The sequence below is a fragment of the Brassica napus genome, chromosome C3 (genome assembly GCF_020379485.1).
Source record: "Brassica napus cultivar Da-Ae chromosome C3, Da-Ae, whole genome shotgun sequence".
Classification (NCBI taxonomy): domain Eukaryota; kingdom Viridiplantae; phylum Streptophyta; class Magnoliopsida; order Brassicales; family Brassicaceae; genus Brassica; species Brassica napus.
This window is the reverse complement of record NC_063446.1, coordinates 24,439,594-24,465,418: the sequence shown is the minus strand read 5'-3', so window position 1 is coordinate 24,465,418 and position 25,825 is coordinate 24,439,594. Positions and strand designations below refer to the sequence as shown.

At 38.1% G+C, this 25,825-nt stretch overlaps 8 protein-coding genes and 1 non-coding gene across 10 annotated transcripts; 4 read left to right on the top strand and 5 right to left on the bottom strand.

Annotated features, from left to right (window-relative positions):
* Window positions 1–6: 6 nt before the first annotated feature.
* LOC106388919 lies at window positions 7–1,430 on the bottom strand. 2 transcript variants are annotated; one of them, XM_013829093.3, is made up of 4 exons: window positions 1,244–1,430; window positions 952–1,161; window positions 570–831; window positions 7–482 (listed from the first exon to the last, which is right to left on the bottom strand). In XM_013829093.3, the coding sequence occupies exons 2-4, from the start codon at window positions 1,118–1,120 to the stop codon at window positions 227–229; spliced, it is 687 nt and encodes a 228-aa protein (XP_013684547.1). In that variant the 5' UTR covers window positions 1,121–1,161; window positions 1,244–1,430; the 3' UTR covers window positions 7–226. The 2 variants fall into 2 exon arrangements, with proteins under 2 accessions (XP_013684547.1, XP_013684548.1); XM_013829094.3 differs by having other exon boundaries at window positions 952–1,129; window positions 1,244–1,357.
* A 135-nt stretch (window positions 1,431–1,565) lies between these two features.
* Window positions 1,566–3,857, top strand: LOC106388923 (TATA-binding protein-associated factor 2N-like). Its single transcript, XM_013829096.3, has 8 exons — window positions 1,566–1,990; window positions 2,078–2,158; window positions 2,233–2,321; window positions 2,418–2,492; window positions 2,634–2,728; window positions 2,809–2,919; window positions 3,011–3,076; window positions 3,257–3,857. Exons 1-8 carry the CDS (start codon window positions 1,868–1,870, stop codon window positions 3,688–3,690), a joined length of 1,074 nt encoding a protein of 357 aa, XP_013684550.1. The 5' UTR covers window positions 1,566–1,867; the 3' UTR covers window positions 3,691–3,857.
* Window positions 3,858–5,424: 1,567 nt separating this feature from the next.
* On the bottom strand, window positions 5,425–5,497 carry TRNAV-UAC. The gene has a single exon. It is a non-coding gene; the product is annotated as a tRNA-Val (tRNA).
* A 728-nt stretch (window positions 5,498–6,225) lies between these two features.
* LOC106388921 (sterol 3-beta-glucosyltransferase UGT80A2-like) lies at window positions 6,226–9,582 on the top strand. The gene is made up of 12 exons (XM_048750146.1): window positions 6,226–6,741; window positions 6,856–7,416; window positions 7,507–7,677; window positions 7,742–7,805; window positions 7,897–7,954; window positions 8,028–8,205; window positions 8,281–8,411; window positions 8,493–8,595; window positions 8,678–8,754; window positions 8,835–8,882; window positions 8,969–9,118; window positions 9,193–9,582. Exons 1-12 carry the CDS (start codon window positions 6,528–6,530, stop codon window positions 9,361–9,363), a joined length of 1,926 nt encoding a protein of 641 aa, XP_048606103.1. The 5' UTR covers window positions 6,226–6,527; the 3' UTR covers window positions 9,364–9,582.
* Window positions 9,583–9,956: 374 nt separating this feature from the next.
* LOC111204502 (proline-rich extensin-like protein EPR1) lies at window positions 9,957–11,180 on the bottom strand. The gene is made up of 2 exons (XM_022699437.2): window positions 10,910–11,180; window positions 9,957–10,813 (listed from the first exon to the last, which is right to left on the bottom strand). The coding sequence occupies exons 1-2, from the start codon at window positions 11,091–11,093 to the stop codon at window positions 9,957–9,959; spliced, it is 1,041 nt and encodes a 346-aa protein (XP_022555158.2). The 5' UTR covers window positions 11,094–11,180.
* A 3,761-nt stretch (window positions 11,181–14,941) lies between these two features.
* LOC106384201 (glutamic acid-rich protein-like) lies at window positions 14,942–16,276 on the top strand. Its single transcript, XM_022698165.2, has 4 exons — window positions 14,942–14,974; window positions 15,067–15,145; window positions 15,260–15,326; window positions 15,414–16,276. Exons 3-4 carry the CDS (start codon window positions 15,288–15,290, stop codon window positions 15,996–15,998), a joined length of 624 nt encoding a protein of 207 aa, XP_022553886.2. The 5' UTR covers window positions 14,942–14,974; window positions 15,067–15,145; window positions 15,260–15,287; the 3' UTR covers window positions 15,999–16,276.
* A 7-nt stretch (window positions 16,277–16,283) lies between these two features.
* On the bottom strand, window positions 16,284–18,138 carry LOC106385659 (tRNA pseudouridine synthase A 1-like). Its single transcript, XM_013825565.3, has 5 exons — window positions 17,987–18,138; window positions 17,788–17,878; window positions 17,365–17,504; window positions 16,924–17,286; window positions 16,284–16,674 (listed from the first exon to the last, which is right to left on the bottom strand). Exons 1-5 carry the CDS (start codon window positions 18,059–18,061, stop codon window positions 16,375–16,377), a joined length of 969 nt encoding a protein of 322 aa, XP_013681019.1. The 5' UTR covers window positions 18,062–18,138; the 3' UTR covers window positions 16,284–16,374.
* A 174-nt stretch (window positions 18,139–18,312) lies between these two features.
* Window positions 18,313–21,586, top strand: LOC106388925. Its single transcript, XM_013829098.3, has 3 exons — window positions 18,313–18,482; window positions 18,662–19,031; window positions 19,490–21,586. Exons 2-3 carry the CDS (start codon window positions 18,676–18,678, stop codon window positions 21,393–21,395), a joined length of 2,262 nt encoding a protein of 753 aa, XP_013684552.2. The 5' UTR covers window positions 18,313–18,482; window positions 18,662–18,675; the 3' UTR covers window positions 21,396–21,586.
* A 474-nt stretch (window positions 21,587–22,060) lies between these two features.
* LOC106388926 (pentatricopeptide repeat-containing protein At3g06920) lies at window positions 22,061–25,308 on the bottom strand. The gene is made up of 2 exons (XM_013829099.3): window positions 25,143–25,308; window positions 22,061–25,054 (listed from the first exon to the last, which is right to left on the bottom strand). Exons 1-2 carry the CDS (start codon window positions 25,162–25,164, stop codon window positions 22,413–22,415), a joined length of 2,664 nt encoding a protein of 887 aa, XP_013684553.2. The 5' UTR covers window positions 25,165–25,308; the 3' UTR covers window positions 22,061–22,412.
* Window positions 25,309–25,825: the final 517 nt, after the last annotated feature.

Here is a 25,825-nt window from a genome sequence, read left to right as displayed (position 1 = left end):
CTTGGATTATCAAATATAAAGTGTTAACCGAAGCTAGCTTTGCTCAAATACAAAGTCACTCAAAAAGAGGTCCAAGAGAGACTCTGAGTCAAGCCACAGGTTCGGATCAGTTGTTGGCAGCGAGATTGAGAAGATGTAGTTGCAAATTGTATATAATTTACAAATGGTTCGGAACTAAAGCTGGAGCAAGAACTGTCAACAGAGCATCTTCAACTACAATAAACCTCTAGTGTTTGTCACGTTTTCTCTTCTTCTCTGTCTTCTTGTCTTTCTTACTAAGCTTCTTCGTAGAGTCCTTTTTAATTCTCCGACCAGGCTCCTTGTCATCTGAATGCAGTCTCAGTGAAGGTGGTCTCTCTGGACCCAAGACTACCTTCCGTTCCCTTGTATCAGAACTTTGCAACTCATCAACCTTCTCGGCTGGAAGATAAGGGCCAGTTTCATCCATCCTAGGACCAATAGAGCCTCTCCCACGTTTGTTTCTGTCATTAACAAAGAAGACTCAGAAGATGAAGGAAGCTGTAGCAAACTCAAAAGGTAACAGAAAGCTATAGAAAATAGACATATACCGTGACTGGAGAAAAGACTCAATCTCATCATCTCCTAAACCTTCATCCTCATCGTCCAATGGATGAGTGAACTTTTTCTCATCATTACTGGAACTACATCTCTTATCCAAACTCCTTTTAGAGAAGCTACTACTCCGCTTCATTCGGCTACTACTGCTGCTGCTGCTTTCCTCTCTTGATTTTCTTTTGCGTCTCTCGTTCTCTAGCTCAATCTCTTTCTCCCGAGCCTTCCACATCTCATTGGTCTCCACCGCTCTGTTTGCTGCACGGTCAGGAAACAGAAACACGTAAAGAGATTATTAGAGTAAACAATTAACATGTTAAAGCTACATTGAGTACTAAGACAAACGCATAAGTCACAAGGACAGTAGAAAAGCATTACATTGTTGAACACCGAGGACGGTTGCTGTGAGAAACCTCGAGTTAGGACGATGCCTTACATTAGGCTTCTCAAGATAAGCTCGGACGCCATCTCTTTCAGCTTGTCTCCTCAACTCTGCTGCTTCTCTTAACAGAACCGAAGCTATTCGATTTTCAGTCTCCAGATCCATCCTAGGAAACTGATAGAGAAGCCTAAACCTAAAGCTATGATCTTTGGATGCGAGAGAGCAAGTAAGAGAGTTAACAGAACAATAAATCAACAATCGATTATCGAAACAGAGGAGGTTAGTTACCAGTAAAGTCAAATACTTTATAAGCTTCGATTTCTCGGCGTTCTTCTTCTCCCGCACGAGCACAGATCTCCTTGGTCGCCGGATTGTGGCGGAGGCGAGTCAATTGAATCGATCACGCCGATAAAAAAATTATTTCGTAAACCGGACCGGAACGGTACAATGCACACTCAATTTTGTCTGGTTTGGTTTAGGAGGGTTTGATCTTACTTTTCGGTTCCAGAAATTTTGGGTTAAATTTTGAGAAGTTAAAAAAAAAAAAAAAAATCTTGTTGATCAACGATCCGCGGCGGTTAAGATGGAGATAAACTATGGAATAATCTGGACCGTTGGTGTTAATCACGCGCGCGTAATAAAAGAGATGATACGATGTCCCATGAAATTCGGATCCGGATCCGAAAAAAGCTGACCCGTTTTTGAAGCGGTTCCCGAAGCATATACCGTTTTGGGCCCAGTCAACAGTAAAAGGCTCTTCTCTTCGGCGTCGCTTCGTATAATCGAGTCATCGGCCTTTCCCGATGCTGTTCAAATTCATAAAGGGTTGTTTATTAATGGTCTCACTCTCACTCCCACTCTCACTCACACTCGTCCTCTCCAAAGCGTTTACTGAGTAGTAGTTTTGCTCCAATGGAGAGATACAGTAGAGTGGAGAAACCGAAGCAAGGTTCTCCGATTAACGAGAACGAGATCCGTATCACCAGCGTTGGACTTATCCGAAACTACATCAGCTATGCCATCACTCTCCTTCATGTACTCACTCCTCCCTCCATCTACTTCTCTCTCTATCTATGTGTTTCTAATTTGATTGATTCACGAAATGCTCTGTTCTGTTTTTAGGAGAAAGGTGCGGAGGACATTGTGTTGAAGGCAATGGGGCAAGCGATCAGCAAGACGGTGGCTATCTCTGAGATACTCAAAGTCAGTGCTCTCTCTCACTTGATAAAGTCTTTGTGTGAACATTATCATCTGGTTGTTCTAAGATTATATTGCAGAGTAAAGTTCCAGGCTTGCATCAAGATGTTAATATCAGTTCTATGAGCATTACTGATGTGTTTGAGCCTATTGAGGAAGGTCTTCTGCCGTGAGTATTCATAGTATTATGATCTGCTCCTTTTGTTTTTGTTTTTTTTTTTTTTTTTTTGGGTGGGTTTAAGTGGATTTAACGTAATGGATGCAGGGTGGAGGTGATACGACATGTTTCCATGATTTCAATCACATTGTCTTTGAGTGAGCTTAATCAAGACTCTCCTGGGTGAGTAAAGTTTCTCTTTTTTCATCATCTCCTCAATATGGTTTTATTCAGGGTTTACTTTTGTATATTTATTTATTTTTCTTTAGAGAGGCATCTCAGTTGCTATATCTGATGAGTTCATCTACTTATGAATGTGTTCAGGTACCAAGCTCCAGCACAGATAGATCAATCTAAGCCTCAATATCAGCCCAATCGAACCAGTCAAGCCCGTCTTCCTTACAATGCTTATGGTGAAGGTAGTGCCTTTTTGAGTGAGCGCACATCTGTTAATGTTAGGTTATTGTATAACAGCTTTTGAGAATTTGATTGGTTGTAGATTTGTATGGTCGTGGGAGGGGAGGAGGCAGGGGAAGAGGTGGATATGGAAACTACAAAGGGGGTTATCAAGGGAAGTACAACCAAGGGAACTATCAAGAAGATTTTCAAGGTATTGATATGCCATAGAATTGAAAGATAAAGATGCGTTCATAATTTGTCTAGTTTGTAACTGACTTTGATATTTATTGTGATATGATTAGAAAATTATGGCGGGTATTCAAACTGGAGCAGAGGCCGTGGTCTTGGACGGAGCTATGGCTATCGTGGTAAGTCAGAACGTTGTAAATTAGAAAAAAAAGAACCAGCAAAATGACAGGGTGTGTGGACGATATATATAAAATTGATTAGTTCATATGCTTGTCCACACATCTTTAAACTCTTCTGTATCAAGTGATATCCTCTTTTGGTTCGTTTTGTTTAAAATAGAATTGTTGGATTTGTGTTAGGTGCTGGATATGGTGGTGGCAGAGATAGTGGTTATGGTGGTGCCAGAGATAGTGGGTATGGTGGTGGCAGAGGCAGTTATGGTGGTCGCAGAGATGGCGGATACGGTGGAGGCAGAGACCAGGGATATGGTGGAGGCAGAGACCAGGGATACGGCGGAGGCAGAGGAGACGGATTTGGAGGAAGAAGAGGCGGGTTCCGAAGTGGCAATAGAGGTGACCGTTATGTTGGAGGTAGAGATGATGGATATGGTGGAGGCAGAGGTGGATATGGTAGATACGAAGACCGAGGTGATGGATATGGAGGAGGCCAAGGCGACATGTATAAGGGAGGTCGAGGCGGATATGGTGGAGGGAGAGGCTATGGCCGTGGACGTGGAAGAATGGGTAATGGTGGTCGTTCAAGGGGTGGTGCTAGTAACCAAAACCAAGCCTAAGTTGTTTCTTATCCATTCTCTAAGTTAAATGGGCAAATTTGCTTCTCTACTTTTTTTTTAACCTAAAACTTGTAGCACAATCATGTTAGTCTTTGTAAATCTCCCTTTGGTAGTCTTCATATTAAAAAGCCCAAGGGAGATTAAGTAAGGAGGTTCCTTTTTGTTTTCTCATCTCTTTTACTTCTACACAAATGTAGCTAAGTGCAAAAGAAGCTTATGTGTTCAGTGCTTTGTTTCTTGTAATTAGCTACTATATTCTGACGGCGGGTATATTTTTGATTTATTTTTTTAAATTTTTTTTTAATTATTATTTTATAATCATATTTGGGTTAAGTATTAATTTTAATATAATTTTTAGTAACTATATTAAATATGTCAAGTTGCATGATATACACTTGTGTCATATACATATCAAAATATATTTTGAAACTTTGTTTTTAAAATTTGCAACATATTATATTTTCTTAGTAGTTACCTAACATAATTGGTCAAAAATATTTTCTATCATAAAAATCCGACTCAGAATCGACTCGAAAATCAAAGTCTCATATTCTATTAATTTTTTTCTCAAAGTATTATATCCGAAAACCAATATCAAATCCAACACCTCACCGAAAACAAAAGAAATTTTTTGAAATGTTTGATAAAAACAATTTTTAATATATTTTGTTAAATATATATACACACACATATATATGTGTGTGTGTTTTTTCTTCTTCTAATTTTAAGTAAAATCACGTTTAATAAATATTTTTAATCGAATAACCTATTTAAAACCCGTTAAACTAAAACATGTCATCCTCACTCTCTAGAGTAATAATTAAGCGAAGAGCACCATGCGTAATTGGACGGTGAAGTCCCATGCATCCTCTTCATAAGTATATATTTTTATAAATAATATTTTCATAATAATATCAACTTATATAGTTTTAGTAATTTTAAATTTACTTCCAAAAATATTTTGTAGATCATAGATTTAAATTTAGTATGTTGGCCATATAATTAGGTACCTTATAGGAGTCTGATATTTATTGTTTGTTGCCATATACATCAATATTATTGAAACATGATCACTCTTAACTTTACCCCTATTCCTACTTGAAATATTATTTTTTTGTGCTATTAGGCCTACTTTAAAAATAACCAAATTTTACGTAATTGTTTCTAGTCACGATCTTCTTCCAACTAAGCAGTTATTTTTCCTCTATTTTAAAACAATGGGATTTACAGATTTGCTTTTTCACGTGTATTAAAAGATCGTGCTTGAAGCACAAAAACAGAATACATATTCCAACCATATGTTTTTTTTTTTTTTTTTTTTTTTTTGTAACTTTCAACCATATGTTTCTACAGAGCATTTTATGTTATTTTTTAACAGGAGGTGGTTATGTTTTTTTCTAGACGTAGCTATATTGTATGTCATGCAGTTATATTTTAAAATGCAGTTATACTTTTAAATTGGACACAACATATATCAATGGTTCATGATCCTAATTTAATAGTGTTGATTGCTTGCTTCCTTTTGTATTTTGTATATGTCATGAACTTTCTATACTGTTGTGTAGTGAGTCAATTAAATTAATTTCTCTGTCAATGAAAAAAAAAACGCTTCTCTTAGATCTCGTAATTAATACCATCCCTTTCTCAAGTCGCAACGACTGTTTGAAAACTGAATGTTGAAACAATTGGCCTTTAGCTCTTTTTCATTAATCTTAGAAACAAAAATATTAAAAATGGTGCTGCCCAGGATCGAACTGGAGACCTTTTGCGTGTAAGGCAAACGTGATAACCACTACACCACAGCACCTTACGTTTATCATTTGATTTTAGTAAGAAAATAACAAATATCTAGTTTTCTTTCACTATATTTTAAATTTTCACTATATTTTAAATTCTTAAATAAATTAATTTACTTTATATAGGTCAGGTGTTTTTTTCTTGGGCACAAATTGAGAAATATCTTAACTTTTTTTTTTGTAACTGTCATTCATAAATCAAGAAATATCTTAACTTGTTACATGTTTCTTTTAATAATGATGAAACTAATAAATATCCAGGAGGGGGGAGGGACAAAGAAACTACACAAAATTATGAAAATATAAGTGGTAATCTATTATCTTCGTAGAGTACTTTTGATGTGAGATTCAAGTTTTGTTTAATTTTTTCAGACTAACATTTTTGATACATATCTCAATCAAAACTAGTGAATTTTGTTTCATTAAAAAACTTAAAGAAATGAATCGAATAAAATATTAGCATTTGACCATAGCATTAAATAAGTTAAAGAGGAAAAACAATAGTAAATAAATGTAGGTTAGATGTTATTTTCTTGGGCATAAATTGGGAAATATCTGAATTTTGAAAAAAAAGAAGAAAAAATCTTTAATAAGGATGAAACAAATAAATATCCCACCAGGGAGAGGGAAAAGACGACAAGGACGTAAAATACGAAAATGACAAAAAGAGTAGATTCGCTGTCAACGCATGCGACATCGTTTTAAGGAACATTTATTCCGAGCCCAATTTATTCTGATTTATAAATTGACGGAACTATCCATCGTTCCGACAGTTATTCGCGAAATCGTTACCTGAACCGGAGGGATCCCAACCATCACGCCAGACATCGACCCATTTTTTTGTCCGAACGCGCCGCTTCTCTCTCTCCCGAGACAAAAGATCGAACCTTTTTCTTTTCTTTTTTTCTTTCTTTTAAAAAGTTTCAATCTTGAATATCGCAAGAAAAAGCAAGAACAGAATCGTATAATTATATTCGAGGGACCGAAGCGGAGGAGGATCAAGAATCGTCTCTGCTGGTCGAGAGAGAGATAGAGAATACGATGCCGGAAACATCGCCGGCTAATCTTGACAGGGTTGCTTCCTCTTCTTCATCTTCTTCAAGCTCCGACCGTGCTTCCGTGAAAATCGAGGAAATTGAAGACGGTGGTGGTGGTGGTGGTGGTAGTAGCGTCGTCAATGGCTCTCAAGAAGCGGAGAGCCAACCGGAAACGACTGCAGCCTCCATTGTCGAAAACGCTTTGGCTGAATCTTCAGGTAATTGAACGGGAAGGCCGAATCGTATTGAGACAGTTTAGGCTCAAAGTTGATTCCTTTTGTTTGAATCTCGATCTTGAAGTTCGTTGTAAGCTTCTTTGTGGGGGTTTTCAGGTGGTGGCAATAAAAGCTTTTCTCGACAATGGTCAGTGCCGATGGACAGATCCTCAAGAAATGATAGAGCTGAATCATCATCGTCACCATCATCATTATCCTCAAAGCCTAAGTTACACAAGTCAAAGACCGAGAGGCACCGCAAAGTTACTCACATTCTTGCCGAGGACGCCGCCAAGATATTCGACGACAGAATCTCTGCTGGGAAGAAGCTAAAGTTGCTGAACCGTATAGCTAATGTGAAACATGACGGAACAGTCGAGTTTGAAGTTCCAGCAGATTCCATCCCACAATCTGTTCCTTTAGACCGTGATGAAAATTCCAAAAACGGTGATGAGTCTATCGATGGAGTAGACTTTCAGTACGTTCCTCCTATGCAGATTGTGATGCTAATCGTCGGTACGCGCGGAGACGTTCAGCCTTTTGTTGCAATAGCCAAACGCCTTCAGGACTATGGACATAGAGTTAGACTTGCAACCCACGCAAACTTCAAAGAGTTTGTTTTGACTGCTGGATTGGAGTTTTATCCTTTAGGTGGAGATCCAAAAGTGCTAGCTGAGTGTATGTTATCTAACCAAAACTGTTTACTTCAATCTAATATGTTATCAGCAATTCATCTCATTGGTTTTCCTTGCTACATTGTGTGTGCAGATATGGTTAAGAACAAGGGCTTTTTACCATCAGGTCCTTCAGAGATTCCAATCCAACGGAATCAAATGAAAGACATCATATACTCTCTACTTCCAGCATGTAAAGAACCTGATCCAGATTCTGGGATTGCCTTTAAAGCTGATGCTATTATCGCCAATCCTCCAGCTTATGGTTAGTTTCAGTAATTTTTGAGATTCACTTTGAATGGTAACTAACTTGTGAATCGCCATTGCAGGACATACACATGTGGCAGAAGCTCTGAAGATACCTATTCATGTATTCTTCACCATGCCTTGGACGTAAGTCTTGTATTGGCACTTGTCCTTTTTAAAAATTATTGTTGTTCAGAATCATTCACACTATCTTTCTGCTATTAAATGATTGATCCAGGCCAACCAGTGAGTTTCCACACCCTTTGTCACGTGTCAAACAGCCAGCAGGATACAGAGTGAGACTTGTTTCTGATTGGTTTGGTACAAAGCTTGACTTCTTCTTCTAACATCATCTTAATGCATTGTCAGCTCTCGTATCAAATCGTCGATTCATTGATATGGCTTGGGATAAGGGACATGGTAAATGACCTCAGGAAAAAGAAACTGAAGCTAAGGCCTGTTACTTATCTAAGTGGAACACAAAGCTCTGGCTCTAACGTTCCACATGGATACATGTGGAGTCCTCATCTAGTCCCAAAGCCTAAAGGTAGTAGTATGACTAAATGAACTTACTAATGCAATGATAGATGTTCTTAGAATGTTACTTCTCATTTATTTTCAGACTGGGGTCCACAGATCGATGTAGTGGGGTTTTGCTTCCTTGATCTTGCATCAAACTATGAACCTCCTGCAGAGCTTGTGGAGTGGCTAGAAGCTGGTGATAAACCTATTTATATCGGCTTTGGTAGTCTGGTGAGTTTTTTTTTTGGATCCTTCTTAATCGCTCAAACGTTTGTCTATGGTGAAAATAATGTGTTTTTTTTTATGGTAAAGCCTGTCCAAGAACCAGAGGTGATGACTGAGATCATTGTGGAAGCACTTCAAAGAACTAAAACGAGAGGAATCATTAACAAAGGCTGGGGTGGCCTTGGAAACTGTATGACCTTTTAGTTTATTAAATGCTTGTCTGTTTGGTATATTATTGTTATTAATATATGGTTGATGCGGCTTTCATACAGTGAAAGAACCCAAAGACTTTGTCTACTTGTTGGATAACGTCCCACATGACTGGTTATTCCCTAGATGCAAGGCAGTGGTATGTCTATAATAGTCTGGAACTCTTCTGATGTTTTAGCATTGCGTGTTCTCACAAATTGTGGCTCTTTCTGCTCTCAGGTTCATCATGGTGGTGCTGGAACAACGGCTGCAGGTCTTAAAGCAGCGGTGAGTTTAGTTTGAGTGTAAGCTGTTGTCTGCCACTTGAGATAGTTGCTAATCTTTAAGTGTTTTCCTTTGTCTGAACCATACAGTGCCCAACTACAATAGTGCCTTTCTTTGGAGACCAACCTTTTTGGGGAGAACGAGTGCATGATAGAGGAGTAGGACCTCCACCAATCCCAGTGGACGAGTTCTCACTTCATAAGCTTGAAGATGCCATAAATTTCATGCTCGACGATAAGGTAAATAATAATATGAATAGGTAATGCCCATTGAGTTAACAAATGAAACTGAGCATATGTGTACCTGGGAGCAGGTGAAGAGCAGTGCAGAGACTCTAGCAAAGGCTATGAAGGATGAGGATGGTGTGGCTGGAGCTGTGAAGGCCTTCTTCAAACATCTTCCGAGTACAAAACAGGATCTCCAGGAATCGATCTCTGAGCCATCTGGATTTCTCTCTTTGAGACAATGCTTTGGCTGTTCTTAACTTCCCCCACCCCTCCTCCAGAATCTCCTATTTTCTCCTGTGCATTGTTACCTCTTCTTGTTATGTCTGTTTCCACTTCTTGTTCCCTTGGTTTTGTTTTTACTTTCACTTAGAAACAGTTTTACATTTGTGAAGTACTTTGGAGTGTAATGTATAGGTGATGCATATAAGGTTTGATTTGTTATAAGCAGCAAAATAAAATGATGACAAAGTTCTTAAGCTCTGTGGGTTTTGATTTTTAATATAATACAGTATAGTTTTTGGTAAACAATGGTTGACTATACTATAATAAACTACAAGAAAAAATACAAGACGATTTATATATGTGACAATTATATATATTTTATGAAAATTTATGTCACCATCCTAAAAAAACTGTAAATAATTTTTCCATTAATCTGCATAATCCATATTTATAGGATTCAAAAGTGTTTGCATATAAATTTCGAGTTCTTTATTTCAGACTTGTATAATGACGACAATAAAATGTTTCATCTACACAAGTTTGAATGCATGAGAAGAAGGAACATATTCAATCATATATTTTTATTAATGATTTGTTTATTTTCTTATTACATTTTATGATTCAATATTTAAAAAATTGGTCTTTTATGATCGGGTGGTATAACAGGTTCAGACAATATCGATGGCGCAAACCTTTTATGATCGGGAGGTATAACAGGTTCAGACAATATCGATGGAGCATATCTCTTATGATCGGGAGGTATAACAGGTTCAGACAATATCGATATAACAGGTTCAGACAATATCGATGGCGCAAACCTTTTATGATCGGGAGGTATAACAGGTTCAGACAATATCGATGGCGCAAACCTTTTATGATCGGGAGGTATAACAGGTTCAGACAATATCGATGGAGCATATCTCTTATGATCGGGAGGTATAACAGGTTCAGACAATATCGATGGCGCAAACCTTTTATGATCGGGAGGTATAACAGGTTCAGACAATATCGATGGAGCATATCTCTTATGATCGGGAGGTATAACAGGTTCAGACAATATCGATGGCACATATCTTTTATGATCGGGAGGTATAACAGGTTCAGACAATATCGATGGTGCAAACCTTTTATGATTGGGAGGTATAACAGGTTCAGACAATATCGATGGAGCATATCTCTTATGATCAGGAGGTATAACAGGTTCAGACAATATCGATGGCGCAAACCTTTTATGATCGGGAGGTATAACAGGTTCAGACAATATCGATGGAGCATATCTCTTATGATCGGGAGGTATAACAGGTTCAGACAATATCGATGGCGTAGAACTTTTATCGCAACAACATTTCGCAACACTGAGACCTTCATTTACATATATCCCTCTATTAAAACCTTTCTCTTGACACGTTACATCGCACTTGTCAGGACGCGATACTTCATTAAGACATATCATGTTGTTGAGGACACTCATTGCACTTGCTTGTCCTGTAATAACCCAAATAAAAACTTTAATCGCACAACGAAAATTGTCATCACAAAATCATTCTTTATGTATGGATTTTTGTAAAACTAATGGCTCACCTAAAATGAAAAGCAAGAGAATAGTTGACGTCATCACGAAAGATTTTTCACAAACGTATGAAGATCTCATGGTCTTCATTTCCCTTGTATAACAATTTTTTGTTGTTGTTGAATTCTTCTTCTCTATGTATGTAAATATTTTGCTTGTTTGTTTGTTTGTATATTTGATTTTAGTGGTGTGCATGGTTCTTATTATATAGGATGAATTATATTTGGTATAATGGCAAAATTGCTATGTAATTACACATAAATGAATTATTTTAATATTTGTTTGAATTTATTTATGTAACTTAATTATTTAAATAAAATAAAATTTTAAATTAAATGAATATTTTGATATTATTTTCTTATTAAGTATATGAGAATAGATATGTTTGAGTTGTATAATTTAATTTTTTCACTTGTAAATTATTATACTTCAATTTAAAGAAGTTATCCAAAAATGCTCTCTTCTCATGCTTTCACATCATTAAAGAAGTTATCTAAAAATTTGACACCTAAACATAAATTTTAGAATTATTAATTAATCTATTTATAATTTAAATCAAATCTTTTAACAACATATTTAATAAACCATAAATCATTTCTAAAGAATAGTTTATATTCAGTCAACCAAAATTTTAATATTAATCTTTCTGAAGATAAATAATAATCTAATAAATGTTGACAAAAAATAATATAAGAAATAACCATGAACAAAAGAAAAACAATTCATTTACGATTTTTTCATGATTCATCAAATCTACCTTAACAAAATAAAAAGAGTGAATCACACAAAAAAAAAATTTCACTGAGCTCAAGACTAAAAAATAGAAATAAAATTAATTAAAAAACACAACCACTGATAAATATACAATCAAAACATATAAAAGAACATCAGAAAACAGAGATAATAAGATATAATAAATTAGTAAGTAAATATAAAGTAGACATATAATTTAGTGTTGGCGAAAATTTAGTCAACAATTGATAATTTAGTAAAAATACATAATATAATCTAGTACATAAATTTTAAGAATACAAGGAAATACAAAATGAAATACAGAAAGGAAAGAAATCTTTTACAATATTTCCACGTTTCATCAAAATCCAAGACAAAAAAAAAGTAAATCTGGCATATTTGTTTTTCTATTTTAATCACTGAACTATGTTTTGTGAATTTGATAAGAAACAATAACAAACCCACAACCAATAAACTCAAGATAATGAAAATTAATAAGAAATTATTGAAAAATCACAACCAAAAACTAATACATAATTAAAATTAAAATTTCAAAAAAAAAGATGAAGAACAAGCAAAAAATAAATCAATAAATTTTGCATGGAAAGCAGTACAATTTTGTTACAACTGCAAAAATGAATGATATAAAGCGCAAATCTAAAGTTATAATATCAATCAAAAATTTTAAACGTATCCAGTTTCTATTTTCAAATAATAAAGAGATAATATAAAAAATCAACGCTGATATAATACTAACCATCTTTAAAAACAAACACAATATAAACCACACTAAGGTAAAAAAAAATAAGAGTACAAAATAAATCAAAAGAAAATACTTAGAACAAAATACACATAACTCATGTATAAATTTCTATGTAGGTTAATATGATTAACCATATAAGACGGCAAGGTTGTGTTTATGTTAATCTAATAAATGTAATGCTAGTGAACTGTAATAATTAAAATGAGACAATACGGACACAACGATATGACAAAAAATTAAAAACAAAGTAAATAGATATAAAACAATTGTCAAGCAATAAACTTTTATAAAAACTTTACGCGCTTCACGTATAAGCCTTTATAATTAGTTTTAGTATAGTTCAATTTTTCTGTTTGTCTTGTATTTTAGTTATATATATATATGAATATTAAAATTATAAATATTCAATTTCTTAATTTTTATTTATCTAACTTATAAAATATTTAATTTCTTATTTTTGGCAGAATAAGCTATCTTAATTAATCTTAAGTTGGTTTTTTTAATTGTTCTTATTTATTAAACTGATTTTAGATAACATATTTTTTTTACTAGTACTGGTTAAAACAATATATTTTTTAATTATTAGTTATAAATGTGTATTTTATTTAAAAGAAATTGTTTTTTATTATGTGATTATTTTGTTTACAAACAATTTGAGCAAAACAATGGTAAAGGCCAGTTGTTATCGATTGTAAATAATTGTGACCCTTGTTTTTCTCAGCATTTTCAACACATAGGGAAAGTAAGATAAAGAGTTAAGTGAAGTTGTGCGTTTGGGACATCATGAATCGGATGATCCTTCTGGTTTCGCTAAATGATCCTTTCTGATAATGCTACTTGTTTCCCCACCACAAAGACTAAAACTTTTCCTTTTCCTCTTGCTCCTCTTGTTGTTCTTCCAACACGTCCAATGTATCCATGACCGGATTACATGGAAAATAAAAAAAAAACACTACATAGACCGGTCCTGAGATTTTGAAAATTATACTGTTCAAAAAGAAATTTTATAGTGTAGGGGCCTAAAAATTTTTTTACAAATTTGAAAGTCTATTTATATTATTTTTTTAAAAAAATTTTGAAAGCCTGAGACAAATGTTTCATCCGACTTGATCCAGCATCGGTCCTGAATCCTGATCATCAATGCCAGAGGAATGATCTAGTCCACGAGAAGCTCTGCCTAGAGCCGACACTGCCCTTGAGATTCATGACTCATGAGTTTGAAACAATTATTAAACAAATTTTTTTTTCTTGATCATTTGGAGTCGAATTATCTTATACCTATTAATCACGAATATTTTATTTTAGGGGTGATAGACGAATATTTTATCTTGCTATGCTCAAACACCGGGCTCTGCCAATGTTTTTGCAGGAGGAAACACTATCCTTAATATCTTCACTGTTTCAGGCAACATATAGCATCACAAAAATGATTAACGAAGTATCTATCCTAAGTTCTAACCGCTAGACCATTGCATGCACGTTTTTTTATTGTACAAAAGTTGAAATAAAACTCTTAAAGATATATATTAGTTCACCAAAAAAAGAAGATAAGAGACACTTTTTTTATTTTACAAAAATTTAAATTTAAAACTCTTAGATATATATATCTTGAACAAAAAAAAATATATATATCAAAATAAAAATAAATGCAAGAGACTTAACATTTTTTTTTCTTTTTCCTTTTCCAGAAAGGAATTAAATTCCATGAACTTATATATCATTCCCACCATTATTACCGAAACAATCTCCTCAAACAAAAAAACGTTTTCCATTCTAAAACCCCTGCGCTCGCTTGTCTCTCTACATCTTCGATAGCAAAGCTTTGGTTTGAAAGAGATTACTTATCATGTCTCAGCCAAACCAGAAAAATAATAATTTTAAAGACACGAAGATCTTCGTTGGAGGTTTAACCTGGAGAACAACAACAGATGATTTAAGAAACTTTTTCCAAGAACGGTTTGGAGAGGTTATTGATGCTAATGTTGTCAGCGAGGGTCTCCCAGGAGGAAAGTTAAGATCAAAAGGCTATGGCTTTGTAAGTACTTCTTCTTTATTTCAATTGCATATAATAATCTTTTGATTCTTTGTGAACGGTTTTGAAACTACTTGATATTGTAAAATAAAACTTGTGAAAGTGAGCTTTTTAGTTACATATACATGTTACTTTTGTTCGAATTGCGTTTGGTAATACGAAACGATCCTTCTGTTTGATTTATGATTAGGTTAACCAAACGATTATTCTTATTTATAACTAGGCTTTATATAGATTAGATATATTTTCTGAATTTTTGTTACGAGCAGGTTGTTTTTAGGAATGCTGAATCTGCCAATACAGCTTGTAAACTACCGTGGCAGGTTATTGATGGAAGACAAACCAATGTCAATATGGCTTACATTGGTGCAAAGAATAACAGTAACCAGTCTAACCAAAACGGTTTAATCTCTAATCTTCATCAATCTTGTTTTATAGTTACTACCTTTTTTGCTGCTAATTTCTAGCTTTATTAATCTTCTTCTTAATCTTAAAATTATGTAGGTAATCTACTACATCAGGCTGGACCATCGCATCAATATCAAAACGGTTTGATCTCTTATTTACATATTTTTATTTTGTTATGCAACAAAACTTTTCAATGAACAGCTTATTAATCTCCATAAACCCTAAACTTGCAGGTTTATTTAATCAGGCGGCATCGCATCAATATCAGCTAGCTTCTCAGAATCCAAACCCACATTGTCCTCAGCCCTACTGGTAAATTATTTATAGATTTTCTTAAAATAAATCAAAATCATCGTATTGTATGCTCTTTTGACTTTAATGAATAACTAATCTAATTTTTATTGAATTTTCTTTTGTAATGTCTAGGGCTCCATATTATGGACACCATCCTTACATGTACAACGTTCCATGCTATTCTTACCCCACCGCCATGGTTAGTACTTAATTATGTTCCATAATATTGTGCTTTTACATTTTTTTATTGGCTTTTTCTAATTAACACTTTTTGAACATTTTATAGGTATCTGTGCAGATGCATCAGTATGTTTTAGCATATAGGATGCAACGGAACTGGGAACGGCTGAATAATCAACCAAGTGTCAAAGTTTCTGCCCCTCCTAATGCACCAATAGTTGAGAACAATGAAGAAGAGGCAGATACTGAAACAGACAGTGATCAAGAAGGAGAGATCAATGGTGAAGACAATGACATCAATCAAGATGTAAGTGATCAAGAGTTAGAGATCAATGAAGAAGAGGTAGATGCAGATATAGAAGCCAATGAAGAAGAGGTAGATGCAGATACAGAAGCAGACAGTGATCAAGAAGGAGAGATCAGTGGGGAAGACAATGACATCGAGCAAGATGTAAATGATCAAGAGTTAGAGATCATGAGTGGAGAAGAGGATGACAACAAGCAAGAAGTAGATGTAACGAAACAGCTCGGTAATGGAGTTGAAGTTACACTTCAATGTGAGATCGTGTGTGAAGAAGAAGCTGAAAACACACCACAAGAAAATAGGAATGGTCATGAAGAAAATGGAGATCAAGAAGAAGAAGGAGAAAAACAAGAATACATTAAGGAGCGAGTAAGAGAAGCGATATAAATAGTTTAACTCTGCCCGATCGTATTTGGAACTATGATCAAACTTAATTTTCTTATCTAAGCTTATATTAATTTACTTCATTTAGAACTAACCACTTGTCTTCTAATTTGCCGCTTTGTGAAACTTATAACAATCTGTTTGTTGGAGCTAACGAATTCTATATCATGTGATCTGTTTGTTGAAGCGTTGAGCTATCTAGTTTTTAATAACTTAACTAACTAATGTTCAAAAAAAAGAAAAAAAAAACTTAACTAACCGATGCGACATTTTTTAAAGCATATGGTCTTTGTAAAGATTGTAATCTTTCATAAAAGTAAACAGACAATGTATTTTTCTTTTCTTCTTTCAATTTCTATTTTAAACAGAAGAGTTGTTTTCAATAGAAGGGAAGTTTACACTTTGTTATAGTGTGATGTCTACCAAAACTAGTTAAAGGACAATCTGGTGGAAGCTGTAAATGATCTTCCTTATACTTAACAGAGACAAGACAAAGACCATGAGGTGGCGCAGGCAATGTATACTTGGCAAGCTCTCTCCTGTCTTTGGTTTCCAGAATCATTGGGACAATGTCTGAATCCAATGCTTCCTTTCCAACCTGAATCAGCAAAGCTACCATGTTTCTAACTTGTCTGTACATAAACCCTGAGCCTTCAACTTCAAGATGTAGAAGAGATCCCTAAAACACCAAACACACAAACAAGGTCAAAATCTTACCACACTTGCCCAAACTAACCGAAATTAACCAAACTTATCCGAAATTTTAACAAAACCAAACCAAAATATTACCGAAATCAAAAACTTAGGAAGGAGTTTTAAAAACCAAACTAGCAGGATACCGAACCGAACTTTATTTCAGGTTAATTTGGTAAGATTTATGTTGAATCGAACTAGCCAAAAACCAAACTACCGCATGCCTAATCTTTACCATTTCAATGACATCAAAACGAGAGATAGTTTTCAAAGGATCAGGCACTCCATCTTCCCTTGTAGCGTTAGCAAACGCAGAGAAATCATGCTTGCCAACAAAATGCTGTGCAGCTTCCCGCATTTTACAAGCATTCAGTTTATAAGCAGTGTGGTAAGCGAAATGACGCTGGAACGGGTCCATGAACGTGTCGCTGTATATCTGGTATCGGTAAACCTTGCTACGGCAAGAGAACCGAGCGTGGAACTCAGGAACCGCCGCACCGATCTCTCTGACACGGATGTCTAGAGGAAGAAGACCGTTTAACGCGGCGTGGATGCTGTCCAAGGTATTGTAATTAAAAGGAGTCACAAAATGAGCTACCTGCAATAAAAAAAAAAAGAAGGAGAGATGATTGAATCTTGAAATTTTCATGAGAGAGTTGGGAGTTTTGAGTCGAACCTGACCCCAAGCGTGAACTCCTGCATCAGTCCTACCAGCTCCAACTAGATGAAGCTCTTTTCTTTGGACCTTTGTTATCTGAGTTAAGGCTTTCTCTAACATTGATTGGACCGTTGGTGGTGACTCCTGATATTGCCAACCTGAAACCAAACTCCTAGTTTCAGTTTGATATAAAGAAACAAAGATTGGTCTATGCATCCAAAGTGAAAGATCCAAAAAGATAATGGACTGATTCTAGAGCTATAAATAAGTAAAAGTCCACGGAAACATTACTAAAGACTTTAATGACTTTAAGTAAGAGTCTGTGATGTAATTCTATAGATACAATAATCAACGCACTCTCAAGGATTATGACTATTCATTTCTTATATATTGTGTATGGTCCCTGACTTAGGGATACTGTTACAGTTCTGAAAGACGAACCTGCGAACTTGGTGCCATCGTATGCTATCACAAGTCGCCATTTAAAGCCACCAGGATCACTGACCTTTACAAAACTGTTCAAGTCAGTCTTCTGCAAAACACACAAGTTCAGATTATGTCACCAAAAAGAGCATTTCCAAGCCAACAGAGAAGTCTAAAGATAGGAGAGAGAGATAGAGAGATTGTTTTTGGCTCTTACGGAGATATTCTGAGGAGAAGATAGGGACCCATTGGTAAAGAGTGACGGAGGAAGCGCTGGTGTAGCGCCACTCATCTTCTTCTTCCTCTGCTTCTTCTTCCTCTGTTTCTGTGTGTAATCTGAAAGATTCGGACTAAGGTAGTGAAGTTCCGTGAAACGGTGCGTTTTAATTAGTGATATTGGGCCTTAGTTTGGGCCTTTAATTGATCTGGTTTAACATAATAGAACAGAACAGAACTCTTATCTTATTACAGAACCGAAGATACTCCGACAGTTAATAAATAAATAAAAATTCGTAAATCGTATAAATACAGACGCGAAACGCTAATCTTGTTCCTAGGTTCTTCTCTAACGTTTCTAAACGCTGCGTGAACGTTTCTCTCTCTCTCTCTCTCTCGTCTGCCGGAGAAAAGGGCTCTGCAAATTTCGATTCTTTTCCCCCTGAAACGAGAACCCAATTCGCGATCAATCCTGTCTAACGCTGACGCAATCAACGGTAACACTGATGTCACATCTTCGAGCCCTAAGATTTAGCCTTTGTTCTGTAGTAATTATGATCTATTGCTCAATTTCGGATTCGTTGTTTTTTTTTTTTTTTTTTTTTGCGAAACTAGGGTTTTTCAACGGTGGTCTGAATTTGAACTTTGCGATTTCTCTGATTTGGTTTTTCTACAGGTGTGTGTTTGGTAATGGCTACCAACAACAAAGTGATTGCTATATGTCGTTCAGGAGGAGAGTTCGTAACCAACAAAGACGATGGATTGTTATCGTATTCCGGTAGTGGCGACGCCTTTGCTATAGACATCGATCAGAACACTTCGATGAGTGATTTCAAGACAGAGCTGGCTGAGTATTTCGGGTTTGGTGTGGAGACGATGACGCTCAAGTACTTCCTCCCTGGAAACAAGAAGACTCTTATCACCATCTCTAAGGATAAGGATTTCATGCGCATGGTTAAGTTCTCTGCTGATGCAGGGACTGTTGAGGTTTTCGTCATGCCTCAAGAAAGTGGTGTGGTCAATGTCTCCAACATGCCAGCTAGTAGGTAGGTACATGTTTTTATTGTGCCTTGTTATATATATATTCCCCTTGTTACAGCTTAATAGAAGAAGTTTTGGTGTAGAACTTGTATTTGGTCCACTGATCTGATCATTGTTAGAATTGTTCGTTAACTAGTGTGTGAACATTGGTGTTAATTTTTTTTTTTAATGATTTTATTGATTATATTTATTTTTAATAGATCACGAGCTAACTCATTTGACGTGTGACCAAGATGATCTGAGTTCGAATTTACATATTGAAAATGAGCTAAGGAGTTAAACTGAGTTGAGCAAGCTAAATCATTTAACACCCCGGAGTTGAATAAATTTTACTGGTCAAGTAGGATAACTGCATCAAAAAGTTACAACTTTCTAGAAGTTTTAGATTAGTGTAGAAACTTGTCTTTAGTCCACTGAACTAATCATAGTTAGAATTTTTCTAACGTGTGGATTAATTTTACAGGTCAAGTAGGACTACGGCATCAGAAGGGGTTGTACCTGTGATCACTGCTGCAGGAGAAGACGACATTGTTGACGAGGACATGGCAAACGATTTTCAAATCGACTTAGCCATGCCTGACGAAAGCCCTTTACCGTGCAACTTCGTTTTGGTCGATCAGAAACACCACACTGCGATACAGCAGTGGGAGAACGTCATCACAGGCGTCGACCAACGTTTCAACAGCTTCATCGAGTTCCGTGACGCACTGCACAAGTACTCGGTCGCTCACGGTTTCGCTTACAAGTACAAGAAAAACGACAGCCACCGAGTCTCCGTCAAGTGCAAAGCCCAAGGCTGCCCGTGGCGCATCACCGCGGCGAGGCTGTCGACGACTCAGCTGATCTGCATCAAGAAAATGAACCCGAGGCACACGTGCGAGAGGTCCGTCATCAAGCCCGGATACCGCGCGACGAGAGGATGGGTGAGAACCATCTTGAAAGAGAAGCTGAAGGCCTTCCCTGACTACAAACCCAAAGACATCGCCGAGGATATAAAGAGAGAGTACGGCATTCAGCTGAACTACTCGCAGGCGTGGAGGGCCAAAGAGGTTGCTAGAGAGCAGCTCCAAGGCTCTTACAAAGAAGCCTATAGTCAGCTCCCTCTGCTCTGCGAGAAGATCAAGGAGACAAACCCCGGAAGCATCGCCGTGTTCGCGACGAAAGAGGACTCTAGCTTCCACCGTCTCTTCATATCGTTCTACGCTTCGATCTCCGGGTTCAAACAAGGCTCCAGGCCTCTCCTTTTCCTGGACAACGCCGTCCTCAACTCGAAGTACCAAGGTGTCATGCTTATTGCAACGGCCTCCGACGCCGAGGACGGCGTATTCCCAGTGGCATTCGCCGTCGTCGACGCGGAGACCGAAGAGAACTGGCTCTGGTTCCTCCAGCAGCTCAAATCCGCCTTGTCCGAGTCCAGGAGGATCACGTTCGTCGCCGATTTTCAGAACGGTCTGAAGAACGCGATCCCCCAGGTCTTCGAAGACGCGCACCACGCCTACTGTCTTCGCCAGCTGGCTGAGAAGATGAATACCGATTTGAGAGGACAGTTCTCTCACGAGGCGAGGCGGTACATGCTCAACGACTTCTACTCGGTGGCCTACGCGGCGACGCCGGAGGGATACTGCAGCGCGCTGGAGAGCATGAAGAACATATCTCCCGACGCTTGTAAGTGGGTTACAGAGAGCGAGCCTCACCATTGGGCGAACGCGCTGTTCCAGGGAGAGAGGTATAATCAGATGTACTCGACGTTCGGGCTAGACTTCTACAGCTGGGTGTCTGAGGCTCATGAGTTTCCTATAACACAAATGATCGATGAGTTTCGGGCGAAGATGATGCAGTCCATCTACACGCGTCAGGTGCAGTCACGTGACTGGGTCACAACCCTTACGCCTTCCAACGAAGAGAAGCTTCAGAAAGAGATGGCACTTGCGCAGACGCTTCAGGTTTCTCCCCCAGAAGGTAGCTTGTTCCAGGTCAACGGAGGAGACTCATCCATCAACATTGTTGATATTGATCAGTGCGATTGTGACTGCAAGATCTGGAGGCTGACGGGGTTACCTTGCAGCCACGCGGTTGCGGTGATCATGTGTATAGAGAAGAGCCCTTATGAGTATTGCTCTAGGTACTTGACGGTCGAGAGCCATAGGTTGATGTATGCGGAGTCGATTCATCCTGTGCCGAATATGGATAGGATGATGATGGAGGAGGCGGTGGAGGGGTTGGTTGCGGTGACGCCTCCGCCCACGAGGAGGACGCCGGGGAGGCCGAAGATGAAGAGGGTTGAGCCGTTGGATATGATAAAGCGGCAGCTGCAGTGTAGCAAGTGCAAGGGGCTAGGACATAACAAGAAGACGTGCAAAGCTGATTAGTTTGTATGTGTTGGTTTAGTTAAAAAGTAGACGATTTTGGATCTTGCCCTTGTGTGAGTGAGCGAGTGGAAAAATAAAGATCTCGTTTGTTTTCAGACCAAAGCGAGCTTTTTTTTTATATATTTTGTTTAGCATAACTTGTTGATCTATGACGCTCACATTTGAACCATATAGACTTTCTTCATGTGACAGCTGAAGGGTTTTTTTTTTTTTTTGAAAAACCTAGATTTTTTCTAATCTTCTATTCAACATTTATGTTTCGTTGAGAACCCAAGAACAGTTGTACTGTTTTAGTAGTATTCACATATTGTATTTATGTTTTGCAAAATAATTTTATTTGTGGTTACCGGTTTATTTTGGTTTATGAGGTGCAAATAGAGTGGTAACAAGTTATATAATAGATATAAAATATGATGTTGTCGGCTGAAAGCTGAAATTTATGTTTTTAGTAAAGATAAATATGATTATCAACTGTGTTTTAGCTAAGATCTTTGAATCTCAGTCATATTTGGACTTGGATTCATGTTTGTAACGTAAAGAAGGTAAAAATGTTTTTGGTTCCTTACGAGTTTGGGTATGGGTCCTATGTAAAATGGTAGCACAACATGATATTATCATTCACAATGCTTCCATGTAACAGTCTATGCTGTGTTTTATAAAAAAAGTGTTTCAAAAAAAAGAAGTTATGTATGATAGTACCCACATGATTTTGTTTTATCTTACTTAATACATCGACAAGCTACGTAAACAGCTTTGCTTTAGTTTTCAATGCATCTTTCTCGTCTAGCAATAAGTAGGCTATCAAGCTCAGGATATGATCATAAAAAGATCAATATTGCAGTGGTTATAAAATTCATTTCTAGTAAACATTCTTCTTCAACTTTCAGCTTCTCAACTGCACAAGGAGCTCGCTCCTCCAGTGATCCTTGTAAATCAAAAACGTTCAGAACCACCACTTGACTGGTGGTATCAAACACAATCCAGAACGTTTTTCTTGTTGTCCAAGCAAACCACTCCCTACCAACACCGTGCAGCGTGCTTCGCCTTCCCCGTTTCCCTCAAAACAGCACCAACAACAGCCGCTTGCTCAAGACAATCACTCTTATGCAAAGCATCCAAAAGCACAACGCAGGTCTTGCTATGAATACTCAACCCTCTCCTCCGCGTCTCCTCAAAAAGCGCATAAGCCTCAACCGCCCTGTTCCCACTACTCAGACCTTCAATCATAGCGTTATAACAAGCAGAGTCCGGAACACCACCATTCCCCTTAAACCGCTCAAAAAGCGAACCGGCCTCCGCAATGTTCCCAGCCCTCGCAAGCCCCGAGATCATAGTAGTGTACGAGACAGCGTTTGGCTTCATCCCTTGCTTCTGCATCTCTTGCCAAAACACAAAGGCTTTGTTAAACTTCCTCACCTTGCAAAGACCGTTGATCAAGATACCGTAAGTAACTTGGTTCGGCGCGCATTTCATCTCTTTTAAAGACTGGAAACAAGCCAATGCTTCGTTGATCTCCTCAGCCTTCACCAACGCGTCGAGCAGCGAGTTCCACGTGTAAACATTAGGCGTCAGCCCTCTCTGCATCAGCTCCTCCAAGATGAGGTAAGCTTCATCGATCCTCCCCACTTTCCCAAACCCATCAATCAAACTACTGTAGATCACAACGTTCAGCTCTATCCCCTTCGACTTCGCTTCCTCAAAGAGCATATAAGCTTCGTCTAACCTATCTATCTTCGCAAGTCCATCGATAACCGAACCATAAGTAACAACAGTCGGTTCAAAACCTTTCACTTTCATCTCCTCCAGAAGCTGATAAGCTTTGTTAACTTTCCCACACTTGCAGAAACCGTCAATGACAATGTTGTAAGCACGCGTGTCCAGCACGCATCCTCGCTCCTTCATTAAATAAAACAGCTCGTGAGTTTCATTAGCAAACCCTGCTTTGATCAGTCCATGGATTAAGATCGAGTAGCTTCTCGCATCCGGAACGAAACCACGAGCTTTTATCTCCTCGAACATCGCTCTTCCCTTATCAGCCTCACCAGCTTTAAACATACAGTCCATGTAAGTATTAAGAAACTGCAGATCAGGAGAACATCGCTGACTCATCATCTCTTTATATATCTTGTGTCCATCTTCTTTCCTCCCATGGTTAAAGAAGCTCTTTATAAGAGACGTGTAGACAACAGAGTTAGGCCTACACTCAGCGTCCAGCATCTTCTCGTAGATTCTATACGCGTCGTCGACTCTCCCAACCTTCCCTAACCCATCTATAAGCGAGCAGAAAGTGATCTCATCCGGCGTGCAAAGTTTACAATCCATCTCCTCGAACACACCACAAGCTTCATCAAGCTTGTTTGCTTTGCATAACCGATCAACCATTATGTTCACGGTCCTTACATTAGGAAACAAACCAGCTTTCTCCATGGAATCACGCATCGAAAAGGCGGAATCAAGCTTACCAGCTCTACACAACATATCAATGAGAATGTTATAGGTCGAAAGATTCGGGGGAGCGTCTTTCTTCATCTCTTCAAAGACTCTCAGCGCTTCGTCAACTCTCCCCATTCTTCTCAGGGATGTGAGGATGCAGTTGTAAGCTATCACACTCGGTATAGAGCCTTTGGATCTTTGTCTCTCTAGCAAACTGTAAGCTTCCTCAAACTTTCCGGCCGAGCCGTAACCCATGATCATCGTGTTGTAAGCGTAAGTGCAAGGTACGCGTCTGCTCTTCTCCAAACCCTCAAAGATCTCCACAGCTTCTTCCAATCTATTGGCTTTACACAAAACTCCAATCATGCTGGTGTAAGTGACTTCGTCGGGGCGCAAACCGTTGGCTTCCATCTCGTGGAAAAACTTCCACGCCATGTCGACTTTACCCGCTTTACCGAAGCAGTCTATACACACGTTGTAAAGGACAATGTCGGCGTCGAGAGAGCTGCTCTTCATCTCGTCGAGTAAAGACAAAGCGGAATCGACTCTTCCTTCTCTAGCGAAGCCGCGGATCAAAGTAGTGAAGAGATGAACCGTAGGCTCGTAGCCTAGCTCCTGCATCTGCTGGAAGAGAGTCAGCATCTTGTCGGAGTCGTTAGACGACGACGACGAGAGAGCACCGATCAGTGTTGTGTAAGCTGAGAACGCGGGACGGAACTTGAACTTCCTCATCATCTGCAACACGTCAAAGCCTTGTTTAAGCTTGTTGGCCTTGACGCAGCTCGTGACCATCTCGATGCAAGTGGTGACAGAGGGACCAAACCCTGCAACGCTCATTTCTCCGAGGATCTGTTCCAAAGGTTCGAACTTTCCGCAGCGTGACATCAGAGAGAGCAGCGAGTTGTAGGACTCAGGACAGTGAGGGAGCTCGGTTCTTCTCTCGAACCATTTGAAGTAATCGATCGCGACGTTGACGTCTTTTAGCCTACGTAAGACGCTGATGATCAGCTCTGGTTGGGGAGAGACGTTGAGAGAGGAGAGAGCGGTTTCGGATGAAGGTCCCCATGGACCGCTCTCCAGAACTTTGCAAATCGAATTAATGACTTGTCTGTTGTTGTTATTACCCTCACGATTTTCGCCGTTATCAGAGAAAGATGATAGATTCTTTTTACAAAGGGAGGAGGAGACGACACGGTGAGGCTTTGTATCGTTGCGGAAGATAGTTCCTTGCAAAACAGAACCAAACGGATTCGTAACGATTTTTTTTTTTTAACAAAAGGAACGGAAACTGAAAGTGGTGATCAATTGATTTACCTGGTCTCAACAGCATCCGCATCTTTCTTGCTTTTGTGTGTCCGACCAGCTGATTAAGCTCGAATTCAATACGATATAGTGAAAGTATGTTTCTGAGGAAGACAAGAATCAAGGGCTTTTAGTTTTGTAAGGAATTGAAGTGAGAAGGCGAGGTTTGAGGAGACGAGTAGAAAGGGTTTAACGAGAAGGAAGACATAGGTTTGGGCCGAGAGGCAGCAAGGCCCATAATACTCTTTGCCATAGAGTAACGAGTTTTTAACAGATTTGCGCGCTTTTGACGTATTAGGCCATGATTATCGGTAGGTATGAATTTTGGGTTTCTTAATTTTTTTTTTCTCTGATTTAAAAAAATTTTTTTTTTTAAAAAACTAATCGTGGGCCACCACGTGTCAGTGGGGCTCGCAAACAGTTCAAAAATCTCACCAAAGTCGATCCTTAATTCCTCTCTTCTATCACCGGTTTTAATTAAAAAAATGGGGTCCACCACCTAAAAACTCTTCTACTTACATGCGATAATCATGGCCTTAGGTCCATGATCCGAACCTTTAATGGCCTGGGTTGTACCACTCGGGTGGGGTTACCCGGTCGTCATAGGGAGAGTCGCGAGTCGAAAAAGGTAAAAACATACAGTTGTGTTAACTAGTATTAAACTTGATCCGCGCAACCGCACATGTGTTTATTTT